This window comes from Danio aesculapii, chromosome 7 (genome assembly GCF_903798145.1).
Source record: "Danio aesculapii chromosome 7, fDanAes4.1, whole genome shotgun sequence".
Taxonomy (NCBI): Eukaryota; Metazoa; Chordata; class Actinopteri; order Cypriniformes; family Danionidae; genus Danio; species Danio aesculapii.
Genome location: NC_079441.1, coordinates 49,643,505 through 49,659,076, shown reverse-complemented (window position 1 = coordinate 49,659,076; position 15,572 = coordinate 49,643,505). Strand labels below are relative to the sequence as shown.

General features: G+C 35.9%; 1 protein-coding gene across 2 annotated transcripts in view; it reads left to right on the top strand.

Annotated features, from left to right (window-relative positions):
• The window catches only part of crtc3 (CREB regulated transcription coactivator 3), an 80,949-nt gene that overhangs the window by 51,150 nt on the left and 14,227 nt on the right, over nt 1-15,572 (top strand). For both annotated transcript variants that reach the window (XM_056462063.1, XM_056462062.1), the window contains 5 exons: nt 8,037-8,075; nt 10,597-10,682; nt 13,504-13,553; nt 13,634-13,851; nt 14,560-14,825. In XM_056462063.1, the coding sequence (XP_056318038.1) occupies nt 8,037-8,075; nt 10,597-10,682; nt 13,504-13,553; nt 13,634-13,851; nt 14,560-14,825 (659 nt within the window). The remainder of the gene's footprint in view (nt 1-8,036; nt 8,076-10,596; nt 10,683-13,503; nt 13,554-13,633; nt 13,852-14,559; nt 14,826-15,572) is intronic.

Sequence of the window (15,572 nt, the reverse complement as noted above, 5' to 3'; positions counted from 1 at the left end):
ATGTACAGTACAGCCCCATGGGCTTTACAGATGTCATCGTCTGGCCCACACTTCCCTAACACTCACCATAGCCAAAGTTCACATACTCGAGCAGAGTTGAGGGTTTGTAAGACTGTTGGATTATGTCATTGGGTGGGATGATCTCCCTTCAGTTCTGCATTAGCAGTGCAAATGGTCCATTATTATATCAGTGCAAATCTGGCAGAGATTGTTATGGTTGTCCTAGTACAATTATACATCAATACATTTTTATTTTTCAATTATTTGTATCAGCAGTTCCTGTGCTTGCTTCCATTCACCTATTTTGGAATATTGCATGAAAGCATGTTTAATGGAAACGCTAAGATGTTCAGAAATTGTGAAAACAAAATCTTATGCGCACAAATGAGTAGAATCAGTTTTTAATTTGATTTTTAAAAATGTGCATAAACTACAGTGGAAACACATTTACTGATAGGAATTCCAGCATTATTTTTTTTCTTAATAGGTCATGTGATGATAATAAAATAGGACAGCTTTAATGGACAAACCAGTGGACTGAACACGAAAAATATCTGAAATGTTGTTTTGGTCATTCTAAAATTTCTCAGCCAAAGTCTATCAAAGTGGTTCAGTATTATTACCTCCAAGTCCTGTACAACATACAATAAATGCTTTATAAATAAACACGCAGTGGCTTTTGGAGGCACGAGACCTCATTCACAAAGAGGCCATGGTGACTTCTATTGCATTCATTCATTTTTATATATGAAAAAACAAAATCAAATGAAAAGTGCTATAGGGGTAATTAATGTGTCGGTGCTTTTTGGATAAGGTAAACAAAACAATCATAAGTCAAAGGCACTCAAAGAAAGTGAAATCGTGTTTTTAATATGCCTTGGACTTATATATTTTTCTTTTTTATACAGTTAAAGTCAGAATTATTAGTCCTCTTGAATTATTATTCCCGTTTATTTTTTTCCCCTGTTTCTGTTTAACGGAGAAAAGATTTTTTTTCAACACATTTATAAACGTAATAGTCTTAATAACTCATCTCTAATGACTGATTTTTTTTTTTTTTTATCTTTGCCATGATGACAGTAAATAATATTTTACCAGATATTGTTCAGGACACTTCTATACAGCTTAAAGTGACATTTAAAGGTTAACTTGGTTAATTAAGTTAACTAGGCAGGTTAGGGTAATTAGGCAAGTTAATGTATAACGATGGTTTGTTCTGTAGACTATCGAAAAAAATATATAGCTTAAAGGTCTAATAATTTTGACCTTAAAATGGTTTAAAAGAATAAAAACTGCTTTTATTCTAGCCGAAATAAAATGAATAAGACTTTCTTCAGAAGAAAAAGTATTATAGGAAATACTGTGAAAATTTCCTTGCTCTGTTAAACATCATTTGGGAAATATTTAAAAAAGAAAATAAAATTCAAAGGGGGGCTAATAATTCTGACTTCAACTGTATATATTTAGCTCTTTATCAGGAAGTAATGATTTCATTATTTTATTATTATTGGATTAAAACAATGCTTTATTCACATTTTTAATGCAAATTTCTAATTTTTTCAGCCTACCACCATGAGCAGTTTCCTTGCATACCTTTCTAGAATTCTTGTGAAACATTGTGTGAGGTTTGGATTTACAGGAATGGTGTTGAAAAAGGTTTATGCAAAATACAGACATGAACTACAATTAACACCTTTTTTATTTTTCAAAGGATACATTAAACAAAGTGACATTTTAAATAAATGCTGTTTTTAAACTTTCTATTAATCTAAGAATCTAAGAAATGTACCTTTTGCATTACAGTAATACATTTCATTAGAAACTTTATTACAACACAAATCAGATATGTTCAATTGAAATAGTGTTCAGAAATAGTTGAAATAGTACTTACAGCCTTGATGAGCATTCTTACAAAAAATGACTTATTTCCATACTGAATTGTCTTTTGACCAGACATCAATTAATACTTTGAGTCATTTAAAGTACTTGTCTTGACCAGAGTATTTACATTTCCATTTGAAATCAGTGGATTTATATAAAAAAAAAAACAGAATATAAGTCAGAATTATTAGCCCTCCTGAATTATTAACCCCCCTTTTCCCCCAGTTGCTGTTTAACAGAAGATTAAAGATTTTTTTCAACACATTTCTAAGCATAATAGTTTTATTAGCTTGTCTCTAATAACTGATTTCTTTTATCTTTGCCATGATGACAGTTCATAGTATTTGACTAGATATTTTTCAAGATGCTAGTTGTTATTTCCTTTTAGATGTTACTATAAAACCAATGGGAATTTGACATAACATATAATAGTTTAGTGTTTGTGACAAATGGATGGAGAAAGAAACGACTGAAAACCAAATATCACTACAATTATTTATTGCCCATACTTCCAGTGTAACCAGTGGAAATATATTGTACAGTGAAAGAAAAATATTGACAATAAATAAATGATAAATTATTAGTTTGAGAGGAGGTAGTTAGAGGTGCGTAAATCAAAGAAATAAGTACAACAAAACACACTAACTGTATTAAACAAACTAAACTAAATATCAAAAGAAAAGCGCGAACGTAACACTAGTATTCAGCTTAAAGTGACATTTAAAGACTTAACTTGGGTAGTTAGGCAAATCATTGTAAAATGATGGTTTGTTCTGTAAACAATCAAAAAGAAAAGCTTAAGGGAGCTAATATAATAATATTGACCTTAAATGGTTAAAAAAAATTGAAAACTCAGTTTATTCTTTCTAAAATAAAGACTTTCTCCAGAAGAAAAAATATTGTAGGAAATACTGTGAAAAAATCCTTGCTCTGTTAAACATCATTTGGAAAATATTTACAGGAGAACGAATAATTTTAACTTCAACTGTATGTCAAATTTTTTTTCCTTTGAAGTCATCCAAAATGTCTCAAAAAATGAAAGTTTTATTGAAGCTATAACATTCCTGTTGTTCAGTCTTCAGTTCTTTCACATTTTTCTGTTATCGCTGACTCTCATGAATTGATCAGAGGGCATACAGGCCTGAGTTTAAAGCAGATCCAAGATAAAAGCATCTGTGTGTATTAGATTTTCCTAGTTAGTCAATAGGTCTAAATAAGATATGACGTGAAGATGTGGAGCAGCTCTGATGGATGCGATTAAACTGAGAGAAATTGAACTCCGAGTCTGTCTCTGGCCCAGACCAGTTGTTTTGACAGAGACCACTTCAGTTCAACCTGATGCGAAACAGCTTCATTTTAAGGACACGGCAGACAGCAAGCGTTTAATATCTGTCTGGCAGCTCCTCTGAACTATGCACACAGTTGACAGTTTGTGGAGGTGTGCAGTGAGGCTCATGTAATGTGAACAAGTACAAACCAGCCTCTCTCATGATACAAAAAAAAAAAATGTGTCTCTCTTCCGCTATCACAGTAGTCTGGTCGTAAACCTGCCAGCCAACTCGGCTGTGTGCTGCAACAGTGTTGTACATGTGTGGAGATCTCAAAAGCATCGACGTATCGAAACTGGGCCACATTCAGTCTCTTGACCTTACTGGAATTTAGGAATTGACACCAGCTATAGTGACGCTTTTGTTGCTTCACTATATAATTAAAATGATGTAGGCTTTACTTTGAAACTATTAAACTGCCAGTAAATTTCACAATGATTACAACAGACATGGGTGACACGATGGCTCAGAGCTTAGCACTGCCACCTCACATCTAGAAAGTTGCTAGTTCAAGTCCCAGCAGTGCCAGTTGATATTTCTGTGTGGAGTTTGCATGTTCTCCCCAATGTTGGCGTGGGTTTACTATGGGTGCTCCGGTTTCCCCCACAGTCCAAAAACGTGGTATAGGTGAATTGAATAAAACTAAACCAGCCGTAGTGTATGGAGGTTTCCCAGTACTGGGTTGCAGCTGGAAGGGCATTCGCTGTGTAAAACATATGCTGGAATAGTTGGCAGTTCATTCCACCGTAGCAAACCCTGATGAATAAAGGGATTATGCTGAAGGAAAATGAATGAGTGAATGAATGAATTACAAAAGGCATGTATGACTCGGATGTTAGAATGAAGAACCATATATGATTGCATCATTACTTCATTACTACTTGACTTAAGATAACTGAATATGCAACACCCATAATTTAGATCCTTAAATAAAGGGGAATTACCTATTAGGTGTCATATAGCCTAAGGAAAAAATTAATGTTTTAGGTCTCTCCAGAGCATTTGGGCTGAATGTTTAACAGCGTCTACTGAAGTGAGAATGTTATAAAATACATTTTATACCGGTTTATTACTGGAAAATTTCTGTGATTTTTATATTATGGATGGTGCATTGGGTCATCCCTCCGTTAGTGGTGAGACCACTCGATGTACGATTCCAATAGTCAGTCGGCGAGTTAGCGAATATAATGAATGAAAATACATAGGCCTGTGTGTATAGACATATAATGTATTGCTGTACAGTAACGTGTCTTTGTTTCGGTTGCCTTCATTTTAATTGTTTCGTGATGATACGATGGTGTGCTTTATCTGCCTGATTCTCGCTGAACTGGGCGGGTTGTGTGACGTTTGATTCGGGGGGGCATTCTGGGGTGGGGTTTGTGTGCCGTGCTATAAGCTACTGGCCTGACAGTGGAAACGCGACATGATTTGCACCTCACTGCTCAAGCTCGGCCCGGCCCTATAAAAACCCTGGCTCGCACTGGCCTGACAGTGGCTATTGACATTGCTTACTCTATATTTAATTATTATTATTATGTTTTATTTGTTTATTTATTTTGTTCTAGAATTTTTATTTAAAACATTTAAATAAATAAAAATACGTAATATATATTTAATTTTTAATTTTTTTATTTTATGTATTTTTATTTAATAAAGTAAATGAATACATTTAAATAAATTAAACTTCTTTTAAAATTTTAACATGTATTGTTTTTTACCACGCATATGTAGACATTGTATGAAACATTAGGTCTTGAAATTTCACTTAAAAGTCTTGGAAAAATCATGAAAAAGTTATGGAATTTTAGTAGTAATAATGTGTACAGTTGAAATCAGAAATATTAAACCCCCTTTAAAATTTTGTTATTTTTTAAATATTTCCCAAATTATGTTTAACAGAGCAAGGAAATTTTCACAGTGTGTCTGATAATATTTTTTCTTCTGGAGAAAGAATAAAAGCAGCAATAAAAGCTTCTAGAATAAAAGCAGTTTTTAATTTTTTAAAAAACATTTTATGGCCAAAATTATTAGCCTTCTTAAGCTATATATTTTTGATAGTCTACAGAACAAACCATCATTATACAATAACTTGCCTAATTACCCTGATTACCCAATGTCACTTTAAGCTGTATAGCAGTGTCTTGAAAAATATCTAGTCAAATATTATTTACTGTCATCGTGACAATCGGTTATTAGAAATGAGTTATTAAAATTATTATATTTAGAAATGTGTTAAAATATTCTCTCCGTTGCACTGAAATTGGGGGGAAAAATAAACAGGGATGCTTATGGTTCAGGGGGTATAATAATATATAGGTCATTTTAGATAAGTGTTATTGTAGAAAATACTTTACACATACTATCAATGTGTTTCAGACACTTTTGTACTGCAAGTTAAAACGTGACTCTGGACTCAAGCCAAAGTTCCTCTGTTCTAGTTGTCCTTTTTTTTTCCCCAACAGTTACAGCATTGAATGAGACTCTCAGTGAGGGGGAAATGAGGTGTCGCCGTACTTTTTTGTTTGATTCATTGTGCGTCGCAGTTGGGCGTCTGAGACCGGCAGCTTTGCTTTGCTCAGGCGGTGGAGCTGGTTGATCTGGCTTCAGGCCCACGCTGCATCAGTGCTGGACCAGCATCAGCAGAGGAAGCAGAAAGGAGGGTTGTTTTCCACAGGATCTCTGTGGTCTGCTCAAAACAATGCCTCTCCATTGATTCACTTTGCTCTTGTGGTCACAGATTTCTCCCGATATGCATTTTTCTTTTTTGTCCCTTCATGGGGGTTTCCTTAAAGAGACAGTGCACATTAAGACACTTTCAATCCCTTTTTTGTAGTTTGCGTCCTCAGTTTTCAATGGGTGGAGTAAGTGTGCGCTCCAGGAGACTCATTTCAATGAATCAAATACTTGTGCTAGCTTGGACAAATGTGCAGCCTGAACTGAACTCTGCTTCAAGTTACAGATATTTATATTTTGTGTTCAGTACTTTTGTTTTCTTATCATTAAAAAATAATTTAGTTTATTTGTTTTTTACAATGGCTGAAAATGTGTTTATGATGTTACAAAATGTTTCAAAAAGGAGTAAAAGAATCAAATATACAGTTGAAGTCAAAATTACTAGCCCTCCTAAATTATTAGCCCTCATGTATTTTTTATTTCTGCGTAACGGAAAGATTTTTTTCAACACATTTCTGAAGCATAATAGTTTTAATAACTCATTTCTAATACCTGATTTATTTTATATTTGCCATCATAACAGTACATAATAATTGAATAGATTTTTCAAGACACTATTATTCAGCTTAAAGTTCCATTAAAGGCTTAACTAGTATTATTAAGCAAGCTTGGGTTATTAAGCTAATCAGTTTATAACAGTGGTTTCTTCTGTAGACCAGTGGTTGCCAAAGTGGGGGTCAGGACCCCTTGGGGGGTCGTGGGACAATAACAGGGGTCACTTGGTGATTTTTTCAAAAGTCAAATAAATTTGATTAAACCATTAGAATTACCATATTTTATCCATAGTCCACAGAAGATAAAATAGTAGTTTTTAATATAAAAAAATAACAACATGCAAATGAAAAGCCATCAGCCTTTCAATAATTTTTTTCGTAGGATTGGTGTGTTTACGTTAGATTATCGAAACCGTAATAGTGTCAGATGCAGCAGACTGACTTTTTAGCACCAGGTTAAACTTTCTGACAGCTTTATGGCAATCAAATACATTCAAATTAAATACAGGCCACAACTGAACATTGAGGATGATCTCTGAGTGGTGGTCTCCAAAATTAAACCAAGAATAGACTTATGCTGAAAACATTGTGCCCACCAGTCTCTTTAGCTGAGGTTAATATTAAATTAAGCATTAATAAATGACTATAAAATGATATGATTGTTAGACTGTTGCACTTTTTGTGTTGTCAATGTGCTTGTGTTAATGTAGGCCTATTTTTGTGCATACAGTTTTTGTGAATTTGGGGGTCACGAGTCACTGGCATTGTTATTTTACGGGTCGCAGGCTAAAAAGTTTGTTTATTAAAAACTGCTTTCATTCTAGCCAAAATAAAACAAATAAGACTGTCCCCAGAAGAAAAAATATTGTAGGAAATGCTGTGAAAATTTCCTTGCTCTGTTAAACATCATTTGGGAAATATTTGAAAGAAAAAATTTGCAGGTGGGTGAATAATTTTGACTTCAACTGTGTGATGTTCATCAAAGAATGCTAAATCAAATGTATCATGGTTTATATTTAAGAAACATTTGATAAATCAACATATTCAAATGATTCTTGAAGGATTGTGTGACTCTGAAGACTAGAATAGCTGTTAAATTAACTTTTGCAAACTCAGGATTAATTTAAAATGTATTAAAAGCCATGTCATATTAAAAGTATTTACAATATGTCAGCGCCATTAGCCTAGCGGTTAAGTGAGCCGACATATAGCACCATGGAGCTCACGCCGATCCGAGTTTGAATCTCGGCTTGAGGTCCTTTGCCAACCCTTTCACTCTCTCTGCTCCCAATACTTTCCTGTCTGCAATCTCTACTGTCCTTTCTAATTAAAGGTGAAAAACCCCTAAAAATAATTATTAAAAAATGTATTTAAAATATTACTGTTTTACAGTATTTTTGATCAGATGAATGCAGCCTTTATTTAATTTGATAATCCTTCATTATTTAAATGTTTTGTGTGATAGTGGATAAAATAAAGAAGAGCTAGCTTGCTAGAGGCTGTTTATTTTTTACTCTCAGCAGAGAAGAGGGAATGTTCTTTGTGTAAGATCATGTACATATTAATTGGTCTCTTTCTCTGTGTGTTTTTGGTGCTGCAGCCAGCATGAATGAAGCAGAGGTGGACAGTTCTGGAGATGGTAAGTGTCTCTTGTCATCCTAGTTAACGCTCTATCAAGTGTTCACACCACAAAAAGAAGATTCACCCCTTTAATGACAGCATCAGCTCTCACAGTGTGACATCTCTCTCATACTTGGCTGTGGTTTGGTAGATGCTGGAATAGTTGCTTTCCCCTGCCGGCAGTCTAACCAGGCTAACATGTCTCCTATATACAGTAGTCAGTACAGTACAGTAGTCAACAGGGATCATCGCTTTTGATCAAATTTGTCCTAAAACTAGAACAATTTGTAGTAGGGGTTGGGACTCCCTGGGGGGTCACACAACAGTGAGTGTGTGTTGTCTGGTCATTTACAAAAAGCAAATAAATTTGATTAAACTATTAGTAGTACCATATTTACCCATATCCTACAAAAGATTTTTATAAATAGTAAAAAAAAACAACAACAACAACATGCAAATAAAAATTCATCATCCTTTTGTTTTGTATTTTTTCATTGGTTTGTGAACCCAGGGGTGATTATGTTTTTTAGATTACCAACATTGGTTGCAGAAGATACATATTTTTTCAGCATTATAATAAGCTTTCAGACACCTCTTCGACATTCACATACATTATAAATTTGCAGATCATAACCAAACATGGAGGGAACCAATAATGTATATGTTGTATTCCAAGCATTGTGCCCTCATCTTATTAGTCCTTATTATCTTGAAATTAAACATCATAATACATTACTGTAAAAAGATCAAGACTGTTGCACTTTTGTGATGTCAATATGCTCGTGTTTATATGGGTCTATTGCTGTGTATATTTAACATGTGTATATTTATAACCACCTCAGAGGATAATGGGGGTCGCAAGTCCCTGGCATTGTTATTTTGAGGCTCGTGGGCTGAAAAGTTTTGGGCACACCTGAGATGATGTACTGATTTGGCATATAAGTTTTCAAACAAACACAAATTAAACGCTTCCACATGGTACCAACTGAAACAACTCATGTAATTCGCACAAACACACTTATAATTCTATATTCATCTATGCAATGGTCGTTCACACACACTCACCATCAACTCTACATATTGTGGGTTTCTCATAACGTGATAGTGTTCAGTGCAACATGTTTATTAAGGCTGCTACACAATTGTCTTTAGAGTGAAAGCAGCAGGAAACTCTTTGGTTCCATTTTTCTTCCCTGTACTACACATGCTTGCTCAGACAAAGAGGACAGGGCTCATCCCCAACACACACATAACAGTTACTAACAGCGAACTAAGTGCAACTGTGTCCGTACCACAATAAAACAGTGGTAACATTTTGAAAACACTTCGATTTTTAATTCCTGCATCTAAGAAATTATTGCGTGTGCATCTGAACTTTCATAAAAACTCCTGCATCTATGAAATGATTATGCATATGAACCCCTATGGACACCTTCATCTATGAAAAGATTGCTCATATATTTGAACTCGTATGGACTCCTACGTCTATGAAATGATCATGCATGCATATAAACTCTTTGTTTACATAAATCTATGAAACACTTCTTCATTCATACAGACTATTTGCTAGCATCTATGAAACACTTGTGCATATGTACACATCTTACACAGGCATGAGATCTCACAATGAAATTAAAATACAATGAAAAAACACAATGAAATACACATTACATTACATTTACATTACAACTTCAAACTACTACTAATGTCACGCTTTTGATCAAATAGGTTTTCCAATGTTTAATACATTTAATTCATACTTGAACTGAGTTCATAAAATCAACTCAAGTCTGAAAAGAAATTGAGAAATAATGTCATGTCAGATAGTGTGCTGGGCACACTGGGGTAAGTAGGATTTAATTAAATTCATGTTTATTTCTATAGCACTTTTACAATGTAGATTGTGTCAAAGCCGCCTAACATAGAAGTTCTAGTAAAGTCCAGATTTCAGAGTTGAAGTTCAGGTTCGTTTAGTTCAGTGTGATTCAAATTGTACTGCTGAAATTCCAAACACTGAAAAGCAAATCCATTGATGTGCAGCTCCACAAGTGCCAAACCAAGCAAGCCAGTGGTGACAGTGGCGAGGAACAGAACTTCACCAATTGACAAAAGTGAAGGGACAAAACTGCACCAGGATGCACTAGTCAGAACAGACTGTGCAGTCTGACCAATCAGAACGGGTTGACTCTTTAAAGAATGACTCTTTAATTTAATCGGACAAATTGTTTGAGACTCTTTGAAAAGACTAGGTGACTTTAAATTAGAGCTGAGCAATATATCGTTTGAGCATTGAGATCACAATGCGTGTATCCGCAATAATCACATCACAAAAATTAGGTTTACCTTGGACGCATGTAAAGCTATTTTGGGAGACCTCCAAAACTCAATGAGGAACATTTTAAATGGTTAAAGAAGGGTACTTTATGATGTCTGTTAAAGAAAGTTATCTCTTAGCGACTTCGTGTGAATAGACACAAAGCAATGGATGACTATGGGAATTTCTTTTCTGTATTTATTTACAGTCTTTTTTTCCTTTGCAGTGTTCTCATTTCCTGCTGTCCCTAATGAGGAAAATCTGCTTGGTGTGAATAAGCCAATGCCCAAACAACTATGGGAAGCCAAAAAGGTGAGTGCATTACTTGCAACAAAGTAGTATTGATTCAGTATCTGTAGTACAGAGCAGCAAGTTTCGACTCAGTTCTGTTGTGACTGAAAATGTTATCTAAATAAAAATCTAAATATTGGGTGTACTAACTAGATGAATGTAATATAATTTCAGTGTCAAATGGTTAATCTGTCCATTCAAGATAGGAGACCGTTACGAGATACAACAAAATAAATCAAATTCTCAGCCAATCACAATGGCATATTAATCTAATTCCAAACAAACGGTACTTACAATTGAACAGATATGTTCAATCATAAATATTTAATCATTTTGGCATTATTATAAGTACATACAGTATAGTGTGACTGATAACGTTTTTTTTTTTTAGTTTTTCACTCATTTCACAGAACTGGCTAGTAGCGGTGTGAACCTACACTGGTCTCAGGGTATGGTTCACGGTATGATAATAATGTCATAGATTCAGTTTTATTCGATAACTCTGTGCATCACGGTGCATTGACGATGCGTTCCATACACTATTTTAATTACTTAGCAGTACAAGAAAAATGTATAAATATATTTATATATTATTTGTAATAATACAATTTTGTCCTTTAATACAAATAGTCAGATATATGAACTGTACCTTTAAAAACTCAAGTACATACACAGAACAACATGAGCATTTATAGCAAATAAACAAATGAAAATATCGCGCTCGCTTTATGAGCTCTGTCGAGCGAGTTCTAACACCCCTATGATTGGTCACATACTCAACAAAAAGGGCTCTAACACTCTGGCGCTGTTCACCAATGAGTGACACTGATAAACGACAGTTGCTATCACAGCTGAGAGACATGGAGGAAAAAACTCACTCTGCAGACACACTTGTGAAGTATCGCTGTAACAGCCGAGAAGAGAGGAAATGTCACACCAGCAGGTCAAATCAAAGGGCCACAGTGAGAGAGAGAGAGAGAGAGAGAGAAAGAAAGAAAGAAATGGAGTTTACTTTCATTTTCTTAATCGCAGTGAAATAGGGGCTTCTGCTGTAACTTCAGTGTCAGTAAAAGACTGTCAAGCATACACACATGCAGTGAATTGTGCTCAGCTTCTGCGTTTTTAAGTAGCTGGAGTGTTTTAATTACTCGCACTTGCCTCCCTCACCATAGTAAGCTACCGTGACAGCGCATATGAGATAAATGATGTCAGTATACAATAACTGGTTATGATCTGTTACTGAACTGATACAGAATTGCCCGCATTTGCATCACGGTGCACCGAAGAAACAATCAATTTTGACACTCCTACTGGCTAGCAAAAAAATAAAGGGATATATTAGCTTAAGATTTATTTATTTATTTATTTGTTTATTTTTAAATGGATTATAGAATAAAACTTGCTTTCACTCTTTCTTCTATTTATCAAAAAAGGTTTTATCTTGCTTTAATTGACCTCTATTTCATGTTTAGCATGTTCAGTGTTGTATTGCCGTATTAAACAGTACATTAAACACAATTAATTTCTAACCATTTCTAACATTGGTCTGGTCAGGTATTTGAAGATCAAAAAGAATCAAAGTCAAGAAATAATCTATCTAAATAGGATAATTTTTTTTTTTAATTATGACTAAGATAACTTTTCAAACAAAACAAAAACGGGCTCTGAAAGTGCATTTTGATCAATGAGAGGATTTCGTCATTTGCCAATATCTGAACAGGTTGCCGGAGGGATTGGAAAATTATATATATATATATATATATATTTTTTCAGCCCTTGCATTGGTCTACACATCATTAGAGCCGAGATGTAGTTTTAAAGTGAAGGCAGTGTTATTTTTTTATCCGCTTGTTAAGTGTGATGTCACATGAAGCGCCTCCCGGGGCCAAGAGCTCTATCAAACTATATGGGGAGACTCAACAAATAGTAACAAATAATAAACATTTGCAAAGCGAGATGTAATACTTTCAAAAATCACAATCACTATAAACATATCTATCCCTAATGTCCCATGGCCAGAAAGTGATCAATATTTTAACAATTTATAAAAAATTAATGTCTGTGATGCAGTAAGTGCAGAGACTGTTGTGTACACCATGATTTGATATAAAATTCACTTTAGTGTGTGATATGACTAAAAAGTGGTCATAAACAAGGGCTGGGCTGATAAACAATATTATATCGAATGGCAATAAATTTGTCAATAAAAATGATAAGCTCTTCACCTTTTTTACTCCATATTGATCCAAGAGCCAATTAGACCGCAGAAATGTACAACAATGGGAATCTAGTAGTGGGTTGATATTAGAGATGTACCGAATTTTTGGCCACCGAAAAAACACCATTTAATAGACCCTCTAATATTTGTGGTCATTATTGGGGAACTCTTTTTAAATCTGGAAGCATTAACAACTTGCATCGAAATGTGTATTGTGACATTTAATGTGGAAAATAATTATCGAGATCATCGCCCAGCCCTATCATAAACAAATATTTTCTCAATTCAAAAAAGTAGCGGCTTGGACCCAGAAACAGTTTTCCATACGTCATGACTTAACAAGGGAATAGCGTGTTGTTGTTGTTAATGACTAGTTTTTTGTTTGGTTGGTTTTTTTGACAAACAAAAGTCATTCTTGGATACAGAATTTATAATAACCTTTCAACGCATCGTAAGCAAAAACAGTTGTTTTTACAGTGACCCGATTAGCATATTAGTGCTGTCGATTACAGAAAAGCTCATTGATCTGAGTATGATGCCGTTTTAATTTTAAGAAAGCACAGCTGATATTTAGTCGTTGAATGTATCTTCAGTGATTGTGGTCATTTAATACACATGTTGCAGGTGCAGTCTCTGTCCTCCCGGCCAAAGTCCTGTGAAGTGCCTGGAATCAAGTAAGTAAAGGGAAACATCATTGCTGGTTGTGTACTAGCTATTTACATTCAGAACTAATCCATCTCCTTTTTTTCTGCAGTATATTTCCATCTCCAGAGCAGAACGCGGGTCTGTCCCACTACCAGGGCACGTTAAACACTGGCGGGTCTCTTCCTGACCTCAGTAACCTGCACTTCCCCTCTCCTCTGCCCACTCCGCTGGACCCCGACGAGGCTGGATATCCCAATCTGAGCGGAGGCAGCAGCACCGGCAACCTGCCCGCGGCCATGATGCATCTGGGCATCGGAAACTCACAAGGTCAGTGGGTGCATGGCATTAAACAGCCACATAAATACTCGCGCTGCTTTTCACACATGCGTAATCGAATTCACGCACAGTCTGAAGATCAAAAGAGCTTTTTGTTTGTGACCAAATGGTTATTCAAGGAGACTGGTTTGCTGTTAAAGCATCTCCTGGCTTCAGACGGGCCTGGCTGAACACTCCGCTCTTTGTTTAACGGTACACTGTAGGCTTACACTGTAGGCGCTTTCTGGCGAATGAATGCCATGTGTTTTCTAAAGGACCACATCCATGCAGAAGACCGCAGCTCGCTCTCTCTCTTTCTCTCTTCCCCCCTTTTTTTTAAATCCATCCGCCATCTGATCGCTCTCTTTGACTCACATTCTCTTGAGCTTTATTCTTTCCATGCGCTCTCATGTCTGGGAACGGGGTGTGCTGGGATGTTTCTGCTGCCCGTTTGGGCTGTGCCGCTCACCCATTGGCTGATCCCCCCAGAGACACAGTCGACCTTTAACCCCTGAATTGGCTGCTCATAAACGGCTCTTTTCTCCGCGCCTCTCGCTGCTCCAGTAACCTGCAGACAATCGCTCAGTGTCTTACACTGAGGAGTGGACGTCAGGACAGGAACGCGGTGACTCGTAAAGCCATTATTGGTTTATCTCGGTTTCATTAAGGAAGAACTTTTGACCTCTGAAGCTAATTATGTCATGTTTGTTGTCTCCTCAGGGCTGTCATCCTCTCTGAGCAACCCTTCCATCCAGGCATCCCTCACCAACTCTCAGCTGCACTCGTCTCTCAGTAACCCCTCACTCCACTCGTCTCTGCGCCTCTCCTCGCTGTCCAACCCTCCTCCGACGGGCATGGCGAGTTCACCCAGAAGGCGGCCGGCCCCCATTAGTCCCCTGACGCTCTCTCCAGGGGGAGATCAGAGGAGAAGCCTGAGCAAACAGCTCTCGCCGACAATGTCACCCTCTCTATCTCCAATCACACAGGTGAGAAAGTGCTTGTTAAAACGCCTCCTCCAGCATCCCGCATTCTCTGCTGGGACCCCCTTGCTCCATCCTCATAACAGAACAGCTGCTTGTATTAAAATACCTACTGCATCTTATATAATTAGACTGTTATTATCACTGGTGCAATTGTAAATCTGTTATCATTATGCACTAGCGTTTTCTGCTGCATACGGCAAATGCTTAAAGGCAAACCATTAGGCGTCTTGTGGTACAGCTCTTACTATTGAAGTGCACAGCACAGACCAATTATCTGCACGGCATGTGTGGATGACAACAGGGATGGTTTTGTGTTGAATTCAAAGGGTTGAACTGTGTGGCACTGTTCAAATTGATTTGTACAGGCCTAGAAAGACCATTTGAGTTCGACACCAAATTCTCTGCTATAAATTGTGGGAGTCCCAAATGACTTTGAGCAATAGTAATAGTTGAAATGTCATTATATGCTCAACCTCGTGTTGCTTTTAAACCCATTGCTTTTTGTTACTGCTGCACATCGGGTCACATAAAATGTAGAATTTTTTTTTTTTTTTATTTACTGCTAGATATATTTAATGTATATTTTTATTTTTGGTTTTTATTTGTAACTAATTATTATATTATATTATATTATATTATATTATATTATATTATATTAACATACTGTATTTCCTATAATGTTTTTTTTTTCTGAAGGAAGTCTTTTTTTTGTTTTATTTCAGCTAGAAAACAAGGCAGTTTTATATATTT